Source organism: Excalfactoria chinensis, chromosome 5 (assembly GCF_039878825.1).
Source record: "Excalfactoria chinensis isolate bCotChi1 chromosome 5, bCotChi1.hap2, whole genome shotgun sequence".
Lineage (NCBI taxonomy): Eukaryota > Metazoa > Chordata > Aves > Galliformes > Phasianidae > Excalfactoria > Excalfactoria chinensis.
This window is the reverse complement of record NC_092829.1, coordinates 7,505,335-7,524,354: the sequence shown is the minus strand read 5'-3', so window position 1 is coordinate 7,524,354 and position 19,020 is coordinate 7,505,335. Positions and strand designations below refer to the sequence as shown.

Here is a 19,020-nt window from a genome sequence, read left to right as displayed (position 1 = left end):
TGCTTTCAATGGGCTCCAGCAGCAAACAGTAGAGAGCAAATTGCCAGTTTGAGGTTGGCATTGAAATCAATTTTAAGAATAAAATCTCATTTTGGTTATTTCAGAGAAGCAGGGCCCTGAAGAGGAGCCTTGAGAGAGTGTTTTTAAGTGCATTAATGATACCTTTTTTTCCAGGCTTTGCTTTCACTGACATTAGATCAATGTACCAAAGAATTTTTGCACCATTCCTCCATGGAGAGGGTGAATACATAACACCTCGGTCACAGAAGCAGGTCTTGCTGCCCTCTCTAAAGGGCTGGGAGAGGGAAGTTTCAGCCCTGTGTAATTTGATTCAGCATGGAAAAAACTACTGGGCTTCCAGAGACGATGGTCTCTATGTTTAAGCTTCTTTCGGACCACCTGAGTACTGCTGCATGTGACAGCTGAGATCTGACTCCTGCCTTCAGTCTGAGCTCGTTTCTTCAAAGAAGAGGACCCACAGATAGGAAATAATTGTAAAGCAATTCAATTCAGCATCAAGTCTGCGGAGTCCCGGCTGCCTTCATGAGAACTGAGACACAATCTATTTGGGGGATACTCACATAGAAAAGGAGACAGGCCTCTCCAAACTCGTTAGTAGATCATTTTCAGCTGTAGACAAGCTTTGCCTTCTATTCTTATCTTTGGAAACAAGGGGTGACGGGAAACCCTACGATGCGTTTTGCACAAGTGCTCACTGTTCATTTCCTTTTGTCATTTCCTTGTTGCCTTCCTGGGCATGAAGCCAAGCCCGCTAACAATCGCCAAGCGCTGAAATACACAATGGTCTGAAGGAGGAGCAGGTGTTTGCTCTGTGAAAACGGCACAGGGAGGAAAAGCTCCGCAACTTGGCGTGTTTGAAGCTATGAATGTCATCGCCTCCAATCTTACTTCTGAGCTCCCAACTGTGAGATACTCCGGTTTTGATGAACTGAACTTGTCGCTGTACTCTGTGTTTGTCGAAGGTAAATACCACAGAGCTCGTGGTTTTGAAAAGATGGAAAACTAAAGCAAGGTGAGAGTTTTACACCGCAGAGCTGGACAGAAATGCATTTTTCTTCCTGTTTGAAACTAGAGGGAAAATATATCCATAGAACAAAGTTCAAGTCCGAGATGTGGTTACGGAAATGGTTCCTCTATAGAAGGAATGCTGCTAGTTTTGAGTAAAATAGGACAAAAACCCCCCCAATCCCGTTGTGAGAGTCTGAAAACACTTCAATGATACTCTGTTCAAAGCTGTTATCTCTTAGAGACCTTATTCCGACAATCAGTCCTTAAAGAGTTGAACAGAGCAGAGAGGAATGGCTTTGGGATGTTCTGTCTTTGAAGCATTGTATTCCCACTTGTAAAAGTAAGGTCTACAAGTCCATATTAAAATACATGGTAATTTGATAGAATCAGCAGCAGTGAGTACACTATGTAAGTAATCCTGAGTATACCGTACACCCTCCATTTGTTAGGTACATGAACTCAAAACCAAAAAGCTTTAATGCTGACCTTGATCACAATAGATTTGTCTTCATATGAGGGGTGCTCCTGCCCATTGACCAGCCTTGAGGCCCTACCCTAAACTCACTCCAACATGCTGCAGAGTCAGAGGTGAACACAGATTACAGCATTTATGATATACAGTGTTCACAGACTGACCTTAGAAGCGAACATGGGAACACCCCACCAGTGCTTACTTCTACTCTAGTTAAAACAGCAGAGAAAATCTGACTAAAAACAAGCTGCATTCAAATTAAACATCAAAACCCTCAAACCACTGTGGTTTACCTTGACAGAGCAAAAGAAAAGAACCATCCAGCTCAGCTTGAGTGCCAAAGCACAGCCAGTCCAGCACAGCGCTCCCTGGGTCCTAATGAGGGCAACATGTATGGGATGAAGGTCACAGATTTTTCTTCTTTTTTCACTAAAGGCAAGATGCTGATGAATATGAGGATATTAGGTAAATACCCAAAAGCCAACCAACTGCCCACTTCCATGAATGCTTGGTTTAATAATACGTACCTTGTTGACGCAGTGCTGCATCTTAATAGCTTAACTGTCCTAATACTGGTTTTTAATAGCTCAAAATTAAGTTTGGGAACTAATTATAATTCATTTTCCCCGCAGAACTCACGCATAGGTTACCTGCTTGTGTGTACTTCCCTCTTGTGTGAGCTGGAAATTACCCTTGTTACATCTCCCTGTACACAGAACATTGATCCAAACAGAGCACTCTGAGTATTGCCTACACCTCCCCTGCCAGCCATGCTATACTGTGCATCATGCTGAAGGCAGATCCTCCATAGTGACTAAAGCTGAGGTAAGCAAATAGAGAAACCTCACACTACATTTAAAGTCTCAGCATGATCCAATTCCCTCGTTTCCTTAATATGCTGCACTGCTGCACCTTCACGAAGGCAGCTTTGCTATTAGTGAGTTTCAGGACTCACCACGTGAGCGGGTCTGTGCTGCTGCAGTGCCCTCACAGCCCAGAAGCATCTCTGGGAAGTCGCCTGTAGACTCGCATTGTTCAGGCTGTGCTCAGCAGCCTCCAGGGCAACGGGCAGGAGAAGTGCCTCACATATAAGCTGCAGTCACCATTAAGATGAGGGATCCCCACTCTTCTGCAGTGAGCGGTTAACAACAGGAAGAGAACAGAGAACTTTACACCTGAAGTCATCGGTGCGATCTGCAGCAGACACCTATGGAAAAAGGTCACATCTTTGAATGGGATGACTGAAGAGTGAGTGGCAAGGTCGCTTGTTTATAAAAGAAATACTGAAGGCTTCGAAATATAAATGGTTAAACTGCAAAACTGTGGCTTTTATTTCCAAACATACAATAAATAGGTCCACCACAACTAGCCTCTAACTTCATTTTACATGGAAGGATTTTAAAATTAGTTTGTGCATATTAAAAAAGAATAATAATAATAATAATAATAATAATCAAACTTCCCTTTGCACATAATTCCATACATAACCCAACTGCATTACATACCAGCTTACGGTCTTGGCACTGTGATGCAAGCAACCAATTAGAAACAGAGCTTTGTGGCAAGTGATCAAACAGAAATCACATGTTGTACTGCTGATGAAACGTAGCAACAATTTAATCTACGTCTGAAGTGTACAAAAAACTTGTAGCATGTAAATGCTGCAAAGCAAGCCGCCCTGTGGGGGCTGCAAGGTGAGCGGATTTATTAACTGTTAGCTATTTGCTACATGATATAATTTTCATACCAAAATACCTTTACTGCATAGTAACATTCCGTATTTTCAAATGCAAGAAGAAATTAAATGCGGCCTTTTCGTTTTAGTCCTCATCACTGAATTTAAAGACGTTTTTAACCATAACTCTGCTTCATCACAGTGCAGAAGGCCCTTAATATTTCAAGGATTTATTCAGGCATATCTTTAATACAAAAGTAGAGGCTGAGGAAAAGCCAGAGTAGTCTATACACAATGCACAATCTGTGTACATTCTGAAGCTGTACCTCTTCAAGAACTACTTATACACTCTTCAAACAAATCCCTTTATCCAGCAATTCAAAATACTTTAGATCAGAAGTTTTATATTAGAATCAATACATTATATGCATATAAATACATTTATACCCTTCGGTTGCTGAACAACCCAGATGGCTGTGAGGATGTGACCTGAACTGGTTCTCCACTGTTCTGGGATACCAAACTGTATTGGCAGCTCACTGTTAACCCAAACAGTCACAGTAAGAAATGGAGATCTTTGCACAAGGTAGGTGTGCTACAGCATCAGTTAAGACTAAGAAATAGAAGGTGACATCACGGCCCCTTCAGCAGGGCCAGGGCTCCAACTTTTGAGATGCAACACACGGGCAGCGTTTTCTTTCTCTGCATATGCCCCGTTCATTTAGAGTCCCAGCAGAACAAAAACAAAACAAAACAAAAAATAAAACCAAAGCAAAGCTTTTACCACTACAAATTTTCTTATGCGACAGGTGCTGCAGCTTTCAAGAGCAAAGTAAAAGTTCTATCGGTAAAAAAAAACAACAAACAAAACTCCCCCCCAAAAAAAACCCACTAGTGTGCAAGTGTGTACTTCAGAAGACAAGAGCAAGGATCAATACAGACCTCAGTTCAAGCTGAAACACGGTAGCCAAACTCCCCTACAGAAAAAAAGCTCTTGCTGCAAATCGCATCTTCAGTTAACGAGTGCGCTTATCGATACTTATATACACACCTGCCACATGCACACAAACCCTCCTTCCCCCATCCTTCAGTACAATCTGCAGCATAATCATCATTAGCAACCGCCAGAACGCTTTGGAAGCACGCAGGCAGCCCCTGAGCTCCCATAGCACCGCCTCATCGTCAGCATCTCAGGAGCATTCAGAACAGCACTGGTGCAGCGAGAAGCGTTCTCAGCTTTGTCTCTCAAAGGATACAGCAACGCTGACTCCTCGAGTATCCTCCAAAGGTGCTACGAGTTTTTAAGTCTGAAGCGTTTCTTTCTACAATGCCAGGTATACGAACGTGGATCTCTTTTAAATAATATTGCACATAAAAAATCATCTTAAACTTTGTAGTGAAAGCAAGGTTGGAGGACAGTGTTTCCCAAAAGAGATTAAAAAGCTACCTGTACATATTAAGTTTTAATTCAAAGAACGCCAAGATTATTCCAAATCTAAGCACGTAATACTGACAGAAAAATGTTAAATTGCACAATCTACATATAATTACATTTGCAAATACTTTAAAAAAAAAGTTTTTCAACATCGAATACCCTTGATTTCACCAGTCAGCCGGGTCACTGTCAGAGGATCAGCTTGATGAGTTAGAAGTACTTTCCCCCAGAAAAAATACCCAATAGAAACAAAAGGATCTGCAGTCTTAGACGAAGCACTGGAAAGAGTTAAAGCATTTTAGCTCAGAGGTAGTGCTAAACACATCCAACTAGAAGTCCATTATATCTGAACTATGATGAAATAACGTAGTAAAATGTAGAAAGACTATAAAATTTACAAAAATAAATAGTTCTGAATGCTTTAGAAAATGCAAGAGACTTTGTTGACAAGTGTCTTGATCTGCTTTTCCGACCAAAAGAAAGCAAAGCGTTGTCTCATTTTTAAAATATACCCATCTCTAGTAATGTGTCTGCATCCATTCAATCCAACTACGCAACTTGACGTACGCTGATGCGGCATAGACTCTGATATTAAAAATAAAGTGGAGGCTTTGTAAAAGATCATCTCATATGAAACTTGTTTTGCATGTAAATTCTTCTGACAAATTAAAAATTGCACATAAAAAAGTTTATTGAAAGAGGCATGAAGGGTGATAAGGGTATGTGCCTATTGTTCCACATGTACCCTGGAGGGAAAAAAGATGATTGCACAGTTCTGATAAATAAATATCTCTTAAAACAACAACAACAAAAAAAGGACCGCCACCTCCCAGGCTTATGAGTTTTGGAATTATTTCGGACACCTCACTACGGACAAGTTGTTTTTAGCTGTGTTTTAAATAATTCTTTACAATGTTTCCAGTGGCTTTTATCCTGAAACCAAATGAAAGCGGCAGTCAAAAAGTATCTTTGGGTAAAACAAATATCAGGATCCAACCAGAATCTCCATGATGTGGTCCAACTCACTCAGATCTGTTCTACATATTTGAATGTTGTTTGCCGAAGAAGAATTACAAGTCGGAAAGGTCTTCAATGGTTCTTCTGTAGCAAGAGGTGTTGGTCTGGGCGGCATCAGCGGGGGGCAACAGAAGTCTGAATCGTACATCGAAGTATCGATATCTTCAAAAATGTCGTCTATTGCCAGATCCTTCAAGTAGCTGGTTGAATTGGAAATCTCAAAGGAACCAAACACGCATTCGGCTCCCTTCAAATCCGGTCTGTCGTCTTCTAGTTTTAGACTGGGATTTTCTGGAAACTTGGGCTGGTCGTCTCCAGTAGGAACCAGACAAGTAGGTGGGCTTATATCTTCTACAAAGTCCAAATCCTTCAGAATAGATGAAATAGCAGACGACATATCATCATCTGAAACTATCAGCAGGCTATTTTCAATCGGGTCCTCTGCAGACCTCAAGTCACAACAGTTAGACTCTTGCTGACTAATACCTGAAGGCAGCTGTAGGGAAATCCCAGATGACTCCAACCCTGTGTAGCTGGGAGAACTAGGAGTAATGCCAGCACAGACGGTAACTGCCTGCTGATTACTCTCCTGTCTCATTTCCTCTTGAATCTGCCGCACCGTGTTGGCTATGAGGACAGAGCGGTGCAAGTTCGGTTCCACCAGCATTTTGTAAGTCTGTAGCTTGGTGAGGCACATGTTAAGCACCAGCTGCCTCTTAACCGGATATGGCAGATTTCGACTGGAATCGAAGGCACTAGAGAGACCAGCCATGTTCTCCTCATAGTCACTCAGTTTGCGTTTTAGGCCTCTCCCCAACATGAACCTGAAAGAGAAGAACTCTGAATTAACCTTGGGCAGCACGGTCACCTCTGTAAGATCTCAACAGGCACTTTCAAAAGTCCACAGCTATCAATTTAACAGTTGCTTTAAAATTCTAATGCTGTACAACACTGACAGACAGTATCAAATCCTGCATAAGATAGCTTAATTCAGAAGATGCACCTTCCAACCGCATGGATTCACAACATTTTTTCAAAGGAGAAAACATTAGAAATACAGTAACTGCAGCCTTCTAATTCCTGTTTTTAAGGTTTACTTTCAACTCTACTATGGGAATACAAGCTTTATAGGTTATCCGTGTTTTTTAACCTTGACCATTAAAATTATACAGCATATGAGATTCACTAATGAAGTTGAATCTTACATCTGTCTGACATGAAATAGTTGTTTAGCAGTTGAACTAAGGGGTGAGAGGCAACTTGGCTGTCCCAGAGCTCACGAGATCGTTACCAGTGCTCATGGTTACTGGATCACAACCTGCTACCAACCTAGCACTATGGATATCCAGCAGGAGTCTTTCACACCGAATTTTAGCAGTAAACACCGGTAAAATACTGATTACACACATCCTGATGTGCTCAAGGAATACTGGGACCTCACTCTGAAACAATTAAAAAAAATTAAGCAATTATACGTTAGCAGCTCAGTGGCAGATTAAAGGCAGACCCTGAACATACAAGGATCCAGACACTGCACAGGGCCTCCCAGCTTCCTTTTCATGTGAGCACTGGGCACTGCCAGCAGCAGCTCAGCTGATGGCTGCAGCTGCCAGCTGCTAGACTTTTGGGGACAAGGAGATGGCAGCAGGATAAAGCCTCTTTTACTGCTGGGATTTCTCCAGATTTGCAGGAAGCACTGCGGGGCTCCATGGCTACGTTCATGTGCCTGGATGAGGCTGCTGGAGAACTCAGCTCCTCAGGAGGAACAGAAAGCGAACAGGCAGTGTGTGCTTCTCAGTTAGAAACACACAAAAAACAGACAGCGGGTAGAGCAGTTTATGTTTACAGCTTCTAAATCGTGCCCACAGTTTTTGGGACGCACCTAGATAAGGTAGGCCTGTTGTAAGAATGCATTTTTGCTTAATGGGTAAGCTTGAAAAAATAAACATGATTAACTATCACTTTTGCTACAAAATAAATAAATAATAATAATAATTTAATAATAATTAATTCTACCAAAACTGCAAAGGTTGTAAGCTTAAAATATAAGATTCAACTTTCTAAGTGTAAAAATGTGTTCGTCTCTGGATTTTTCCGCCCAACTTCCAGAGCAGCAGCTGAACCTCTTGATAAAAATGAGGTGTCTGAATGCAGTGTGCCTATTCACGTGCCCACACTCCCCATACTGCCCCCAGCCCTGCACTCCATCTGGAACAAACAGAGCCAGGCAGTACTGAGCACTCAGCTACAACAAAATCAGCACCGATCCATGTACAAAGTTCAAGTACCAAATATTAAGAGGGGATGTGCACGTACACATGATAGGCATCGCCTGCGTAACTATCAGCAATACTGCCTGCAACTGGTAACAACACACACAAACCAAGCAAAACTGCAAGTTACACAGGCCCTTACAAACAAACTGGTACTAGACATACCAATGCATGAAATACTGTGAAGAAACAGCATCTGTCTATCACTGAAAAATCACACGGAAATCACTAACTCTCCATTTTAAATAGCACTGAAGGTCGTGCAACCTAAGGCATGCCCACATAGCCTTCCTGTAAGGAACAAAAGCATACATCAAACCAGCTCTGTGTCTGCTAAGCACTATCCTTCCCACACACCATATATTAGCTACGTTGGTTTTCCCCTCCCCCCCCCCCACACACTTTCTACTCAAGCAGATCAAAATTTCTACTCACAAAGGAACAAAATACAGAGCACACGTGGAACAGCAATTCTGATGGTTCATACATTCAGAATACTTGGTTTTGCCACTTTACAGCTGTTAGTAATCTTAACCTCTAACATCTCAAACGTGCCAGTGTTCCAATTCTGTAAGCAAGCTTAAAGAGCACACAAATGTGTGCAAGGACACATCATTTCACAGGAACAACTTAAACACAAAGGTTTAACGTTTCAAGTCATACAGTAGGCTAGACTAAATATTTTATGCTCCTATAGGAGACATCCTCCTTTCCCTTCATAAAGGATCGTTCCTGACATACATAGCAAAGCTCGAGTCTGACAGTACTTTGAACTATAAGAACTAAGTGCAAGAAACGTTATTTACTCTATTTTCAAGTGTTTCTATTTTACAGACTCCCAATTCTCCAGATGTTGGAAAAGTTTTGTTTTTTTGTTTTTGTCTGTTTGGTTTTTTTTTTGTGGGAATTTTCTGTTTATTATTATTTTAACCTAGTCCTATGGGTTTCATTAATTCTGCCTGATCAGTTTGATTTTTGCCTAGTTGCAAGGATGCTTAAGTCTCCAACAAATACAAAGCAGTGAGGCAGCAGTACAGTGGCTTTAGAAGTGACCAGTGGCGTGGTTGCTACAGGAGACATGAAATTTCTTGTCAAACATACTCAGCTGCTGACCTACAAAAGATACAAAGTCCCTTTGTTACCAGCTAATCCACATTTTATCAGGCCTTTTGCTTTTCTTTTTAGCATAAGAATTTCTGACAGGGTCATATTCTTAACAACCTGCTCTGTCCTCACATGCGATTTGTCCTCTTGTAGCACTGTGTGTTTAAACACACACCTCCAAACCAAAAATCACAACCAGACACCTCTTCCTGATAGCACTGCCAGCCACTCAACGTTATGAAGAAGTTCAGTGATTCAACTTTTAGAGTCTTTTGTTATGGTGGGAAAAAAACACAAAGGTTCAATAAGGAACGCGGTATCTCAACAAACTGGCCGGTGTTTTCTCATCTTCTCTCATTACAGCAATGCAAACAGAGCCACAGCCCATTTAGGGCAGAATACTCTTTAATTGAAGTTATTTTGTGAAAAGGGAAACAAAGTGAATTCAACATTTAGGAGTGTCAAACTCTCCATCTATGTCACCCATATAATTCTGCCTCCAGCAGTACACTCTTCATTTACTTCCAGTTCCACGGAGTCCATTTAATAGCAACTCCTCCCTGCTAAGATGAGCAGAAACCTCCATGCCCTGTAATCCTACACTGTACCCGAGTTGGAAAAAAACTTGGAGAGAAGAGGCACGTTATGGGTTGGCAGATCTGCAGAGAGCAGCAAACACACAGGCCTGCTCAGAGCTCGCAGTTACTCTGAAGAAACATTCCAGGCTACCAAGAAAAATTCACATTGCAACGTGTCACAGACAATGCAGGACTCGTGCCACCATTTCAGATGAAAAACACAGCTCCATCTGTCACGGGGTCTGAGAGTGCAGTGCAGCTGCCACTGACACATGGTTAGGAAGTGCAGCTGGAAACAGCCACAAAGAGCACAGCACGTGAAAACTCTCAATTACTTCTATGTAGGCAAACTACCACTATATTTCTTCTTCCCTCCCAAAACATTTAAAGAACAAGGTGAGCAACACAGAGAATTTGGAACTGCACAGAGCTTTAATTTTTAGAAAAGTTTCAAAAAATGAGTACATAAAACCTGGCTGGAAAGTCAAAACTGCACAAACACAAACTTGTCATGCAGAAAAGCAGCACTGCAGTTAGCTACACAAGCATGACTGTTACCACTAAACATGTTTAAATGCCTAGATCACCAATAGAGTGCTTGGCCTGCGCCACACAGGAGGTCCGAATTATTTCCCCATCACCAGTCCCTTCTGGCTTCACTTCTGAGGTTATCATTAAATTCTAACCTGCTTAATTCTTCTCCTGCAGACAGTGTTATGTTTTTCAGCCTTAATCTGTCTCAGGTGATAAATGACTGTTTCTCGTGAGAGAATTATTACATTTGAACAGATGTAAGCACCTCCTAAGTGAAAGCTGCCTGCCTTGTTTCCGGTAGGACAACTGTACTACCTTGAATTTACAACAAAATTAGAGACTCCTGGCTATTTATAATTTAGGTAATTCTCTTTCAAAGTCTCCTTTGGCTAATAACCATCCAAAACACCAAACGTAGAGCCAGCCTGAAATCTCTTTGGATAGCAGACTTCTGATAGTGACTGACTAAAGCTGACTGATAACCTGATTTCCTGCCCTCCTTCCACGGGCACATTCCATAAGCACGAATCCATCTGCAGGAAACACAAACGAAGACAAACATCCCAGCAGCCAATGGAAATCTCCCTGAACTATCCAATGTGTGCTGCATACTGGTTCTAATGATACCTTTTCCCCTACTACGTGTATGTTTGAGCACAGGCAACACAACTCCATTAAGTTTTAATTAAGTGGTGGGCAGAGTCACAGCTAGTATTGCATCTATCAGAAGCTGCAAAGGAAAAAGGCAATACTGAAGGTACAGTTAACAGCATAAATCCTTTCCCCCCATCTGGACTTAACACTGATCACTTCAACACGACTTACGTAACACAGTAAGCTGTCAACAGACTACACAGGGCAGCCTATCTGAGCTGCCAGAGATCCCCACACAGCCACATCCTGGCTGCCACTGAAAATTAAGAGGAAGCAGGGGTGGGAGGATTAAATGCCTTAAAAGACTTGAGAGTAAGAAAGTAACCCAGATGAGAACACACTTTAAAACACACAAAGATGTATTTAAGTCCCCTCCTCCCCACCCTGCCCCGTTTTAGCCAAGATGAGTAACTGCTAGAGGTGGCTAAAAATGTACATATAGGGAGGAGTGCGGTCCTACCAGCTTACTCCCATACCTAAACTCCTATGTAACAACCTCTTTACAGGAGTTAGCAATGGCCAGATCTGAGCTGCTCAAAGAAGTGAGAACTAAGGTCAACATTCAGTCACGAAATCCTGATCTGTAACACCAAAGTCTTTCTGCCACAACGCCGGTAACCAGAACACAGAACCAAGACGTGCCACTGTTCAGACATAAAACCAACCAACCAATGAAAACAGAACACCCCACACATGGATACACCTAACATCTTTTCCTGTATTCTGAAAATAAAAATAGGCTGAAAAGCATTCATCAATTAAGAATAGGGAAGAAGCGAGAGGAAGACTGAGCTAAGCCCAGAATTACTGTGTGCAATTCAGAACCTTCACTATTTGTGGAAACGGAACAAATATCTGCCGTACAGTAATATTTCAGGGACTGAAATTCCGTTTACAAAGCACTTAAGTGCAAGTTTTACTTCAATTTAGAATTCAGATGGAGGCAACCTTCCATCTATTTATATTATGTCTAATTATGTCTAATACTAATTCCTACATTTGGAGGACATCTTCCTAAGTTCCCTACTCCCTCCACTGGTACTGATAAGAGCTTTGCTTTAAAAGCTACACCACACTGTCTAAGTTTCAGGGCACAACATTTCATCTCTACAAGAAGACCCTCTGTTGTGATGTATATATTCCACAGGGTACAAACATGCAGGGCTGGGTGATTTACAACAACAGTTCAACACATTCTTAGCAACTGCTGACCATTACTACAGGCTGATAATATAGATGTACTCTGGCACTGCTAGTGTTAGGCAAATAAAACTCTTTGTACTTAAGGAAAACCCAATGACTTAACAAAAAAGCCACCAGCATTACTCTCCTCTTCACTTGTGACTGTAGCTCCACACAGACAGGCAAAGCTTACAGGTGTGTGTTTTTAATGAGAAAGCATCTAGGAGGTATTTTTCAGGAGTGGGGAGTTTTAGGGTTTTTTTCTGTTGTTGGCTTTTTGCTTTGTTCTGTTTTGGATTTTTTAAGCAGGAAAAAAGGCCTGGAACCATTTAAACTGGAGATCAATAGTAGATGGTAAGAGCTGACACCTGATCAAGAGTTACTATATCAGCAAACTCCGCTAATAAAACTAGAGCATAATTAAATGAGAACACACAGAGAACCAAACAAGAGACAAACAACCACAGCTTCACCTAAGGAAAAAGGACTGGGGAGACAAATGATCCTTAGAACTGCCAGTGTGAGGACAAACCAGTAATCAAGTGAATAATTATCAATCCTCTTTTCTTACGTGATCTTTTACTTCAAATAAGAGATACTGAATTTATTCACCTACTTAATACTGATGTATTATAGGGTTATAGCGATTTAGATGCAGATCCATTAATAACAAATTAACAGCTTATTACCTATGTCAAATCTGCACACTTAAATAATGCCTAAAGCACTTCACTTTATACCATATACCCCAATTTAATCTTTATTATTCAGTTTACCATTCTAGCCCACAAAAATAACATCTACAGCTGATTATGAGAACACGGGATATGCTCAGAAGGTATGACTGAAAAATATATAAGTAGATACCCTTAGAAAAGAGAGAGGAGTCCAGGCAGGAAGATTCCGGATTTTGCATAAAGTGTGGTCATCCAATGAGCCTCCAGCTATTCAGGGGTCCAGGCCATCCACAGAGGTAGGATGATGTGACTTAAGGGGAAAAACATGAGAAAAAGAATATTAATTGCTATGATATTTTCAAACCAGAAATATTAAGCTCGCAAATCACTCTTCTATGAAATGACAAGAGACCGCTGATCCTCCAGGTGCTGGGCTTTGGGGTAAGAACATGCACTGCTAAATCCAGGTTATTGAACACTGACTTCCTATTGCAATAATATCAGAAATCACACATCGGGAGAATTGTGAAGCATGTTTCAGAATGAACCCCTAACTTTTACAGGCTGCAAAACAAGATCAATTTTTATGGAAAGCCCTGATTTTCCAGTTTCAGCATGAACAGAAGCACTGCGAGTAGATAACAGGCAGGATGCCCCAGGACTGCATGCAACCAGCAGAGCATCATTTTCGTCACAACCCTGATAAAGCAGCATCTGCAGTTTGCCAACAGACCACACGGATTAAATCATGGATTAGACCAAAGACTGGAAACTCGGGGAGACATGAAAAGGCTGAAGTGACAGTGATCTGAGGAGGAGGCTGGGACATGCAGAAGGAATTGTATGATCTGTGTTCTTGTGGTCTCAGCTCCACCTGGAGAACCCAAGTTCCTTAGTTCTGAGAAGTAATGTCCTTACGAAGGCTGGCAGCCTACCCTCCACACTGTACTTAATGTGTTTGTTGTGTATGCACGCATACGTACAGATGCCCACCAACAGCATTCCAACTACTTCACAAAGTTACCAAAAGATCCAAGATCAATTTTACCCACATGATCATGAAGGACTGTATTTAAAGAACAACCGTTCAAATGTTACTCCTACTGCTTATAATAATATGTAGTTAAAGCCAGTACTGTACTTAGCCAGATAGCAGTAAATGAATACATGTGATTTTAGACAGCAACTCCTAGCCTGATGCTACTAAAGAGCTCCTCCATTCACATGTTCTTGGAACTGAAAAGGTGCAGTGAAACAGCAGAGAGGTGTTCGCGGCTGATCATGCTCCATGCAATTACTCCATGTAGTAAGTACAGCAATACTGCCCTCCTCCTTCTAGAAACTGACTTCCTTATGAAGGAAGGTTTGGGCTGGAAGGGACCTTTAAGATCACTTAGTTCCACCTCCCTGCTATAGGCAAGGACACCTCCCCCTAGAGCAGGCTGCTCACAGCCCCATCCAGCCTGGCCTTGAACGCTTCCAAGGACAGGGCATCGACAGCCTCTCTCGGCAACCTGTTCCAGTGAATCACGAGAAGACCAATGTTATAAGCAACTAAACAAATGAGACAAATAAGTCACGGTCTTTTTCTTGTTTCACTGTAAGAACAACAGCTTAAAAGGTCAACGTGGTGATCTACTACCGTGTACCTGCTAAGTCATGAGGGGTGGGGGAAGTACGTTCACCGAGCGCATTTTCTACACACCAAATACAAAAGGACAAACGCTTCAGAGGGCAAAATCTTCTCGGTATTAAACATCCCATTAAAAAAGCTAACAAATATGCCACAACGTTTAAAAGTTTCGAATTCAGGATAAGAAAGGCCCAGAGCTCCGTCCACTGTATTTCAGAAGCCCGACCTTTTGCTGGAAGGAGCCAGAGTCCAAGCAGTTACCCAATTTAACTCTTTTATTGTGCACACTGAAGAATTCCTTTAACGTTAACGATGTTACAGCGTTTCCCCCGCAGGATCACACGGAGGGGCAGCATGAAGAGGGACGGTTCCTCGGTTCCGACCTTACAACCCACGTAGGAAAGAAGCAGCGCACATCACACGCTCAGCCGCTCGGCACTCCGAGCTGGGCGCAGAGCGGGGAGGGCTCCCGCACGGCCCGGGCCCCGCAGCGCCGCCACCATTTGGCCTTTGTGGCAGCAGGCGGGTGCCGCGCCGCTACTTCCTGCACCTCCCCCCGGCCGTAACCGGAGCCGCCCCCGGGCTCCCCGAGCTGCGAAAAGTTGCACTCCTCCCTCTTCCTGCCGCCGGCGGACCCCGCAAGGCTAATTATAACTGCGCGGCCAACTTCCAGCCCCAGGCCCGGCGGCAGCTCGCTCCGACCCCGCGCCCGCCCGGCTCCCCTCCGGGCTCTCCGCAGCCCCGCCGCCTGTCCCTGCCGCTCCCCTCAAGGGGCTCTGACCGAGCGCTCCAACCTTTCTCCCCCCCCACCCCCGGCACGGCCGTTACGCCCCCTCTCGGCGCCTCCCCCAGCCCCTCGGGCCGCCGCCCGGCCCTGCCCGGCTCCTCACCTGGCAGTGGAGCGGCCCTCCCCGTTCCGTCGCCGCCTGCCTGCCGTGCCCTCCCGCGCCTGCCGGCCGGGCTCCCTTCGGCGGGGCTGGGACTCCGACCGGGAGGAGGCGCCACCCCCGCCGGGCCCCGGCAGCCTCCGCTCCGCCCTTCCCTCCGCCCGCGGCACCCACAGCGGTGGCGGTGGGGAGGGGTGCGTGTGTGTGGGGGGGGGGGGAGAGGGAGGAGGGCGTAACGCCGCGCGCACGGCGCCCTCCAGCTGGCCGCTTCCCTATTGGCCGCCGGCCGTCACAAACTGCCCAGCAACCATTTTCTCACTGGCCCGTGAGCCAGGAGGGGTTGGGCTCCGTCTGGCCCCGCGGCACCGCCCAATGAGACGGCCGGAAGAGCTGAAGTGGGCGGGGCCCTCCGCAGGCTTCATCCAATCGCGAGGCGGGCGCCGCTGAGTCCCCCCCACCCACCCGTCTCCCGGTGCGGCGCTCCGGGTGCCGCGGGCGGAGGGCGGGCAGCGGGCGGGCAGGCCGGCACGGGGCGGCACGCGGCCCGGCTGCACGCCTGGCTTCCCGCGGGGAGCGCCGGCCCCGCCCGCAGCGCTGGGAGCCGGCCGGAGCCGCACCGTGAGCTGCCGGGATCCGCGCGGAGCCCGCAGCTCTTTCTCCTTTTATTGCTGTTATTAAACCTAAATAAAGTAAGATAAAGTCGCTGGCCGAAATTGCCCTATTTAAAGGGGGGTCTCCGCAGATGGAGGCTCCCCCAACTCCGTCGGCCCGGTGATAACGCTGCGTCAAACACTGCTAAGCACTATTCAGGTTTTCGCTTCCATTTCTTTCTCCCTTTACAAACGAGAGCTTTTTTTTGGCCACATTCACAACCCTTTTCTATTTGCTCTCCGTGAGCGTTTGCGTAATCAAGTGACAGCGGCACGCTGTTTGTGCAAGGCCGATTTCAACACCTGACTTCCACGTCCTGATGGGTTGGGGCCGTCATCAACCCCAGCAGGGCCACCTGAAATCCCAAAGGCCCGGCCCGCAGCGAGGCTCAGGCCAACCCCACGGGGACACGGGGCCTCCTTCCAGTACCCGCCCCCATTCAGCATCTAACGCTGACAGAAGCCCGTATTTTCTCTAGGGATAGCGTGTCCTACAAGTCCTCCGCTCTCTCCCATTTTGCTTTAAACCCAGAGGCAAACAGAAGACTTAACACCATGAATTTTTTATGACTCAAACACGGCCTTTCAGTCTGACTCCTCTCCCGGCACACGGCAGGACACCGCTCTCACAAGCAGCGTTGTAGCTTTCACGTTGAATTCTATAGGAGGCAGACAAACCACACCCCAAACCCAGCTCTCTATCTGACACGTCTGAAAGGAGCGCTGCGTTCTGCTTCCCCCCCTGCTTACCTTAGCGCTAGGCTGCTGGTTGGTAACAGCCCCAGAAGGCAGGAACTGATGCAGACTGCTTTCCTATGGATTTACGTCTGTGATTAATTGACTCTGCGTCTAATGCTTTAATTGAAGTTGGTCTTCTGCCTGGAAACTGAAAGATGTCTCTATCTTATCCCAGTTACTGGAGTCAGCACAATAGTTTTCTTCTGGTCTTTCACCTGCACGCTCCTCAAAAATCATTTTCTAATCACACGGCAGCTACAAGACTTGGTTGCAATTAATTGGCTAATTGAAGTGGAACTGCGGAGGAATCCTGGTGTGCCATGCTTCCATGGCAAGAGCGAGGGAGAAGAGTGCACCGAGCCTCGTGAGTTTCACCGTCTCTTTCTGCTGGTTACGCCTCTATGAGCTACTAATTAACCACATATTTAATGCCAGCCAAAAAAAAGAGAAAAAAAGCCAAATGGTAGAAAGTTTTGCTTGAAAACACATCATTGAAAAATCGAAGTATTCTGTTTTGCCACAAAGAACAGCTAGAAGTGCCCTCTCCCTTTCAAGCAAAGCAGAGGGGCGGTAGCAAACATTGCTGGGCACAAAGCAAATTGTGCTCTAAGTGCTGTTGTTTCTCCTGTGAGTATTAAACTCTTCTTGTGTTTATCAAACAATATATGCTACTCTTCCTCAGCGTCTTGTTTCGGAAGCCAGCACAATCAGAGGCTGAAAAGGGACACATGAGAATTGCAACGCGCCGTTCCTTTGTTGTAACACTTAGTCCTGCGGTACTTGCTGCTTCCCACATGCTCCTAAGGGACTTCCAAGCAAAGCCTGCATGTTCTTGCAATTCCTTTTTAATTCTGTTTTTGCAAGAAGTCCTGTAATCACCTGCATCTTCAATTATTCTTCCCTAAAAAGATGACAGCTGGAATTACTGCCTGTTTTCCCTGCAGTGGAAAGCTGCCCCTAGCTATATATTTTCCCGTTGACAAGTTGGTTGTGCATCAACATTTACCACAATCATTTTTCAGGTCATAAAGCACTCATTTTTAGCAGAATCTTAGTTAAGCAAAAGAATAATTGCATTAAAAAAAAAAAAAAGCTACAATTCAGACATAAAATATGACTTATTTTTCACTGACTGTATAAAGAAGTCAGGTCACTACATGCAGCTGAAGTATCTCTTCCTTGATGACTTGAACTATTCAGTGATTTCAGCTCTTCGTGGAACTTTCTTGAAAAAAAAAATAGCAAAAAATAATTATTTTAACTGTCAGTTTAGTAAGAGACACATAAAGGAGCTGGAATAAACCCTGCGAGGCCTTAGAATTAAGTTGTATATTCATCGCTATGGAGTGTTTGAGATAAGTTGGTGTTTTGGTACTTTTAGTATTAATCATGTTTCCTCTACTGTGAAATCACACTCATTTAGGAATTGATGAGCAATCACAGTTTGTCACGATCAAACGTGGTTTTTTGCATAAGGGACTATACATCCCAGGCCTGAGACATAAGCAGATTTTCACTCTGAACGCAACTCACTTTTGAAGGTGTCAGCATAAGGCAGGATGCTTTTTTCACACTGCCTTTTGACCAAGGTTTGCTCGCTTACATGGGAACATTCATCAGCAGTCTTACGCTCACATCAATATCCTGAGACATGAGACATCCATAATGGACTGATAATTACAGTATAAAACTGTACTATCAAGCAGTTTACAGTAATGCTTTTTGAAATGCCTGCTAAACCAGTCTAGACCTGAGACTTCAAAAAATGACCAAAGGACAGCCTCCAGCACAAGTGAGCGCAGACTCCTGTCTGAATCCCTACCCTGCTAGAGGATGAAAGCCACAGGTGTTGCTGTACCTTTCAGACAATCTGGAATGGCACTTTTCATCCACATCAACGACCCCCTTCATTTACCAGATTGGTCCTTTATGCAAACATGGCTATGTCTAGAGAGCTATGCAAAATCTGTTCCTAAATAAATTCAGAGCTGTGGAAGGGAAAGGCTTAAGAAATGAACATAGCAAAGTAGCACACAAGCACACAAGCCATCTTAGCCTCGGTTCTCACATGTTTTGCCCAATGCCCTGACTCCAGAAGCTCCACATATCCCAGGTTTTCTTGAAGGAGAAACAAAACTAGAGGCAGAGGGGGCAGATATTCAGGGTTACCTGTGAATATAGCTAGAAAGTACTTTCTTCTATGCGAGTCTGAAGCAGAGTTGTGTCATTCAGATGAACAGCACAGATTGCCATGCAAGTTTTGTGACTCTTTTCCCTAGGAAGACATAAAAGAAAGTGGCCGCAAGAAATAGTAGGAGAACCTTAGAGAAACCTTAGAGAAACCTTAACAGAGATTCAATTAATTTCCATCTATATTCAGAAATTAAGAAAATTGCCTTCAGCAAATACCATATTCCTCATTTGTAATAAGAATTCACAAAAAAAAGAAAGCAATTTAAAGTTCACCAACTTAGGGGCACTC

General features: G+C 44.1%; 1 protein-coding gene across 1 annotated transcript; it reads right to left on the bottom strand.

Moving 5' to 3' along the window:
• Nucleotides 1-2,803: 2,803 nt before the first annotated feature.
• Nucleotides 2,804-15,292, bottom strand: LOC140252749 (SERTA domain-containing protein 2-like). Its single transcript, XM_072337766.1, has 3 exons — nucleotides 15,154-15,292; nucleotides 12,821-12,940; nucleotides 2,804-6,452 (listed from the first exon to the last, which is right to left on the bottom strand). Exon 3 carries the CDS (start codon nucleotides 6,446-6,448, stop codon nucleotides 5,597-5,599), a length of 852 nt encoding a protein of 283 aa, XP_072193867.1. The 5' UTR covers nucleotides 6,449-6,452; nucleotides 12,821-12,940; nucleotides 15,154-15,292; the 3' UTR covers nucleotides 2,804-5,596.
• Between the last annotated feature and the right edge of the window lie 3,728 nt (nucleotides 15,293-19,020).

Bases quoted from the DNA above. Each gene is read 5' to 3' on its own strand.
- LOC140252749 (XM_072337766.1), bottom strand. From the start codon at position 6,448: ATGTTGGGGAGAGGCCTAAAACGCAAACTGAGTGACTATGAGGAGAAC.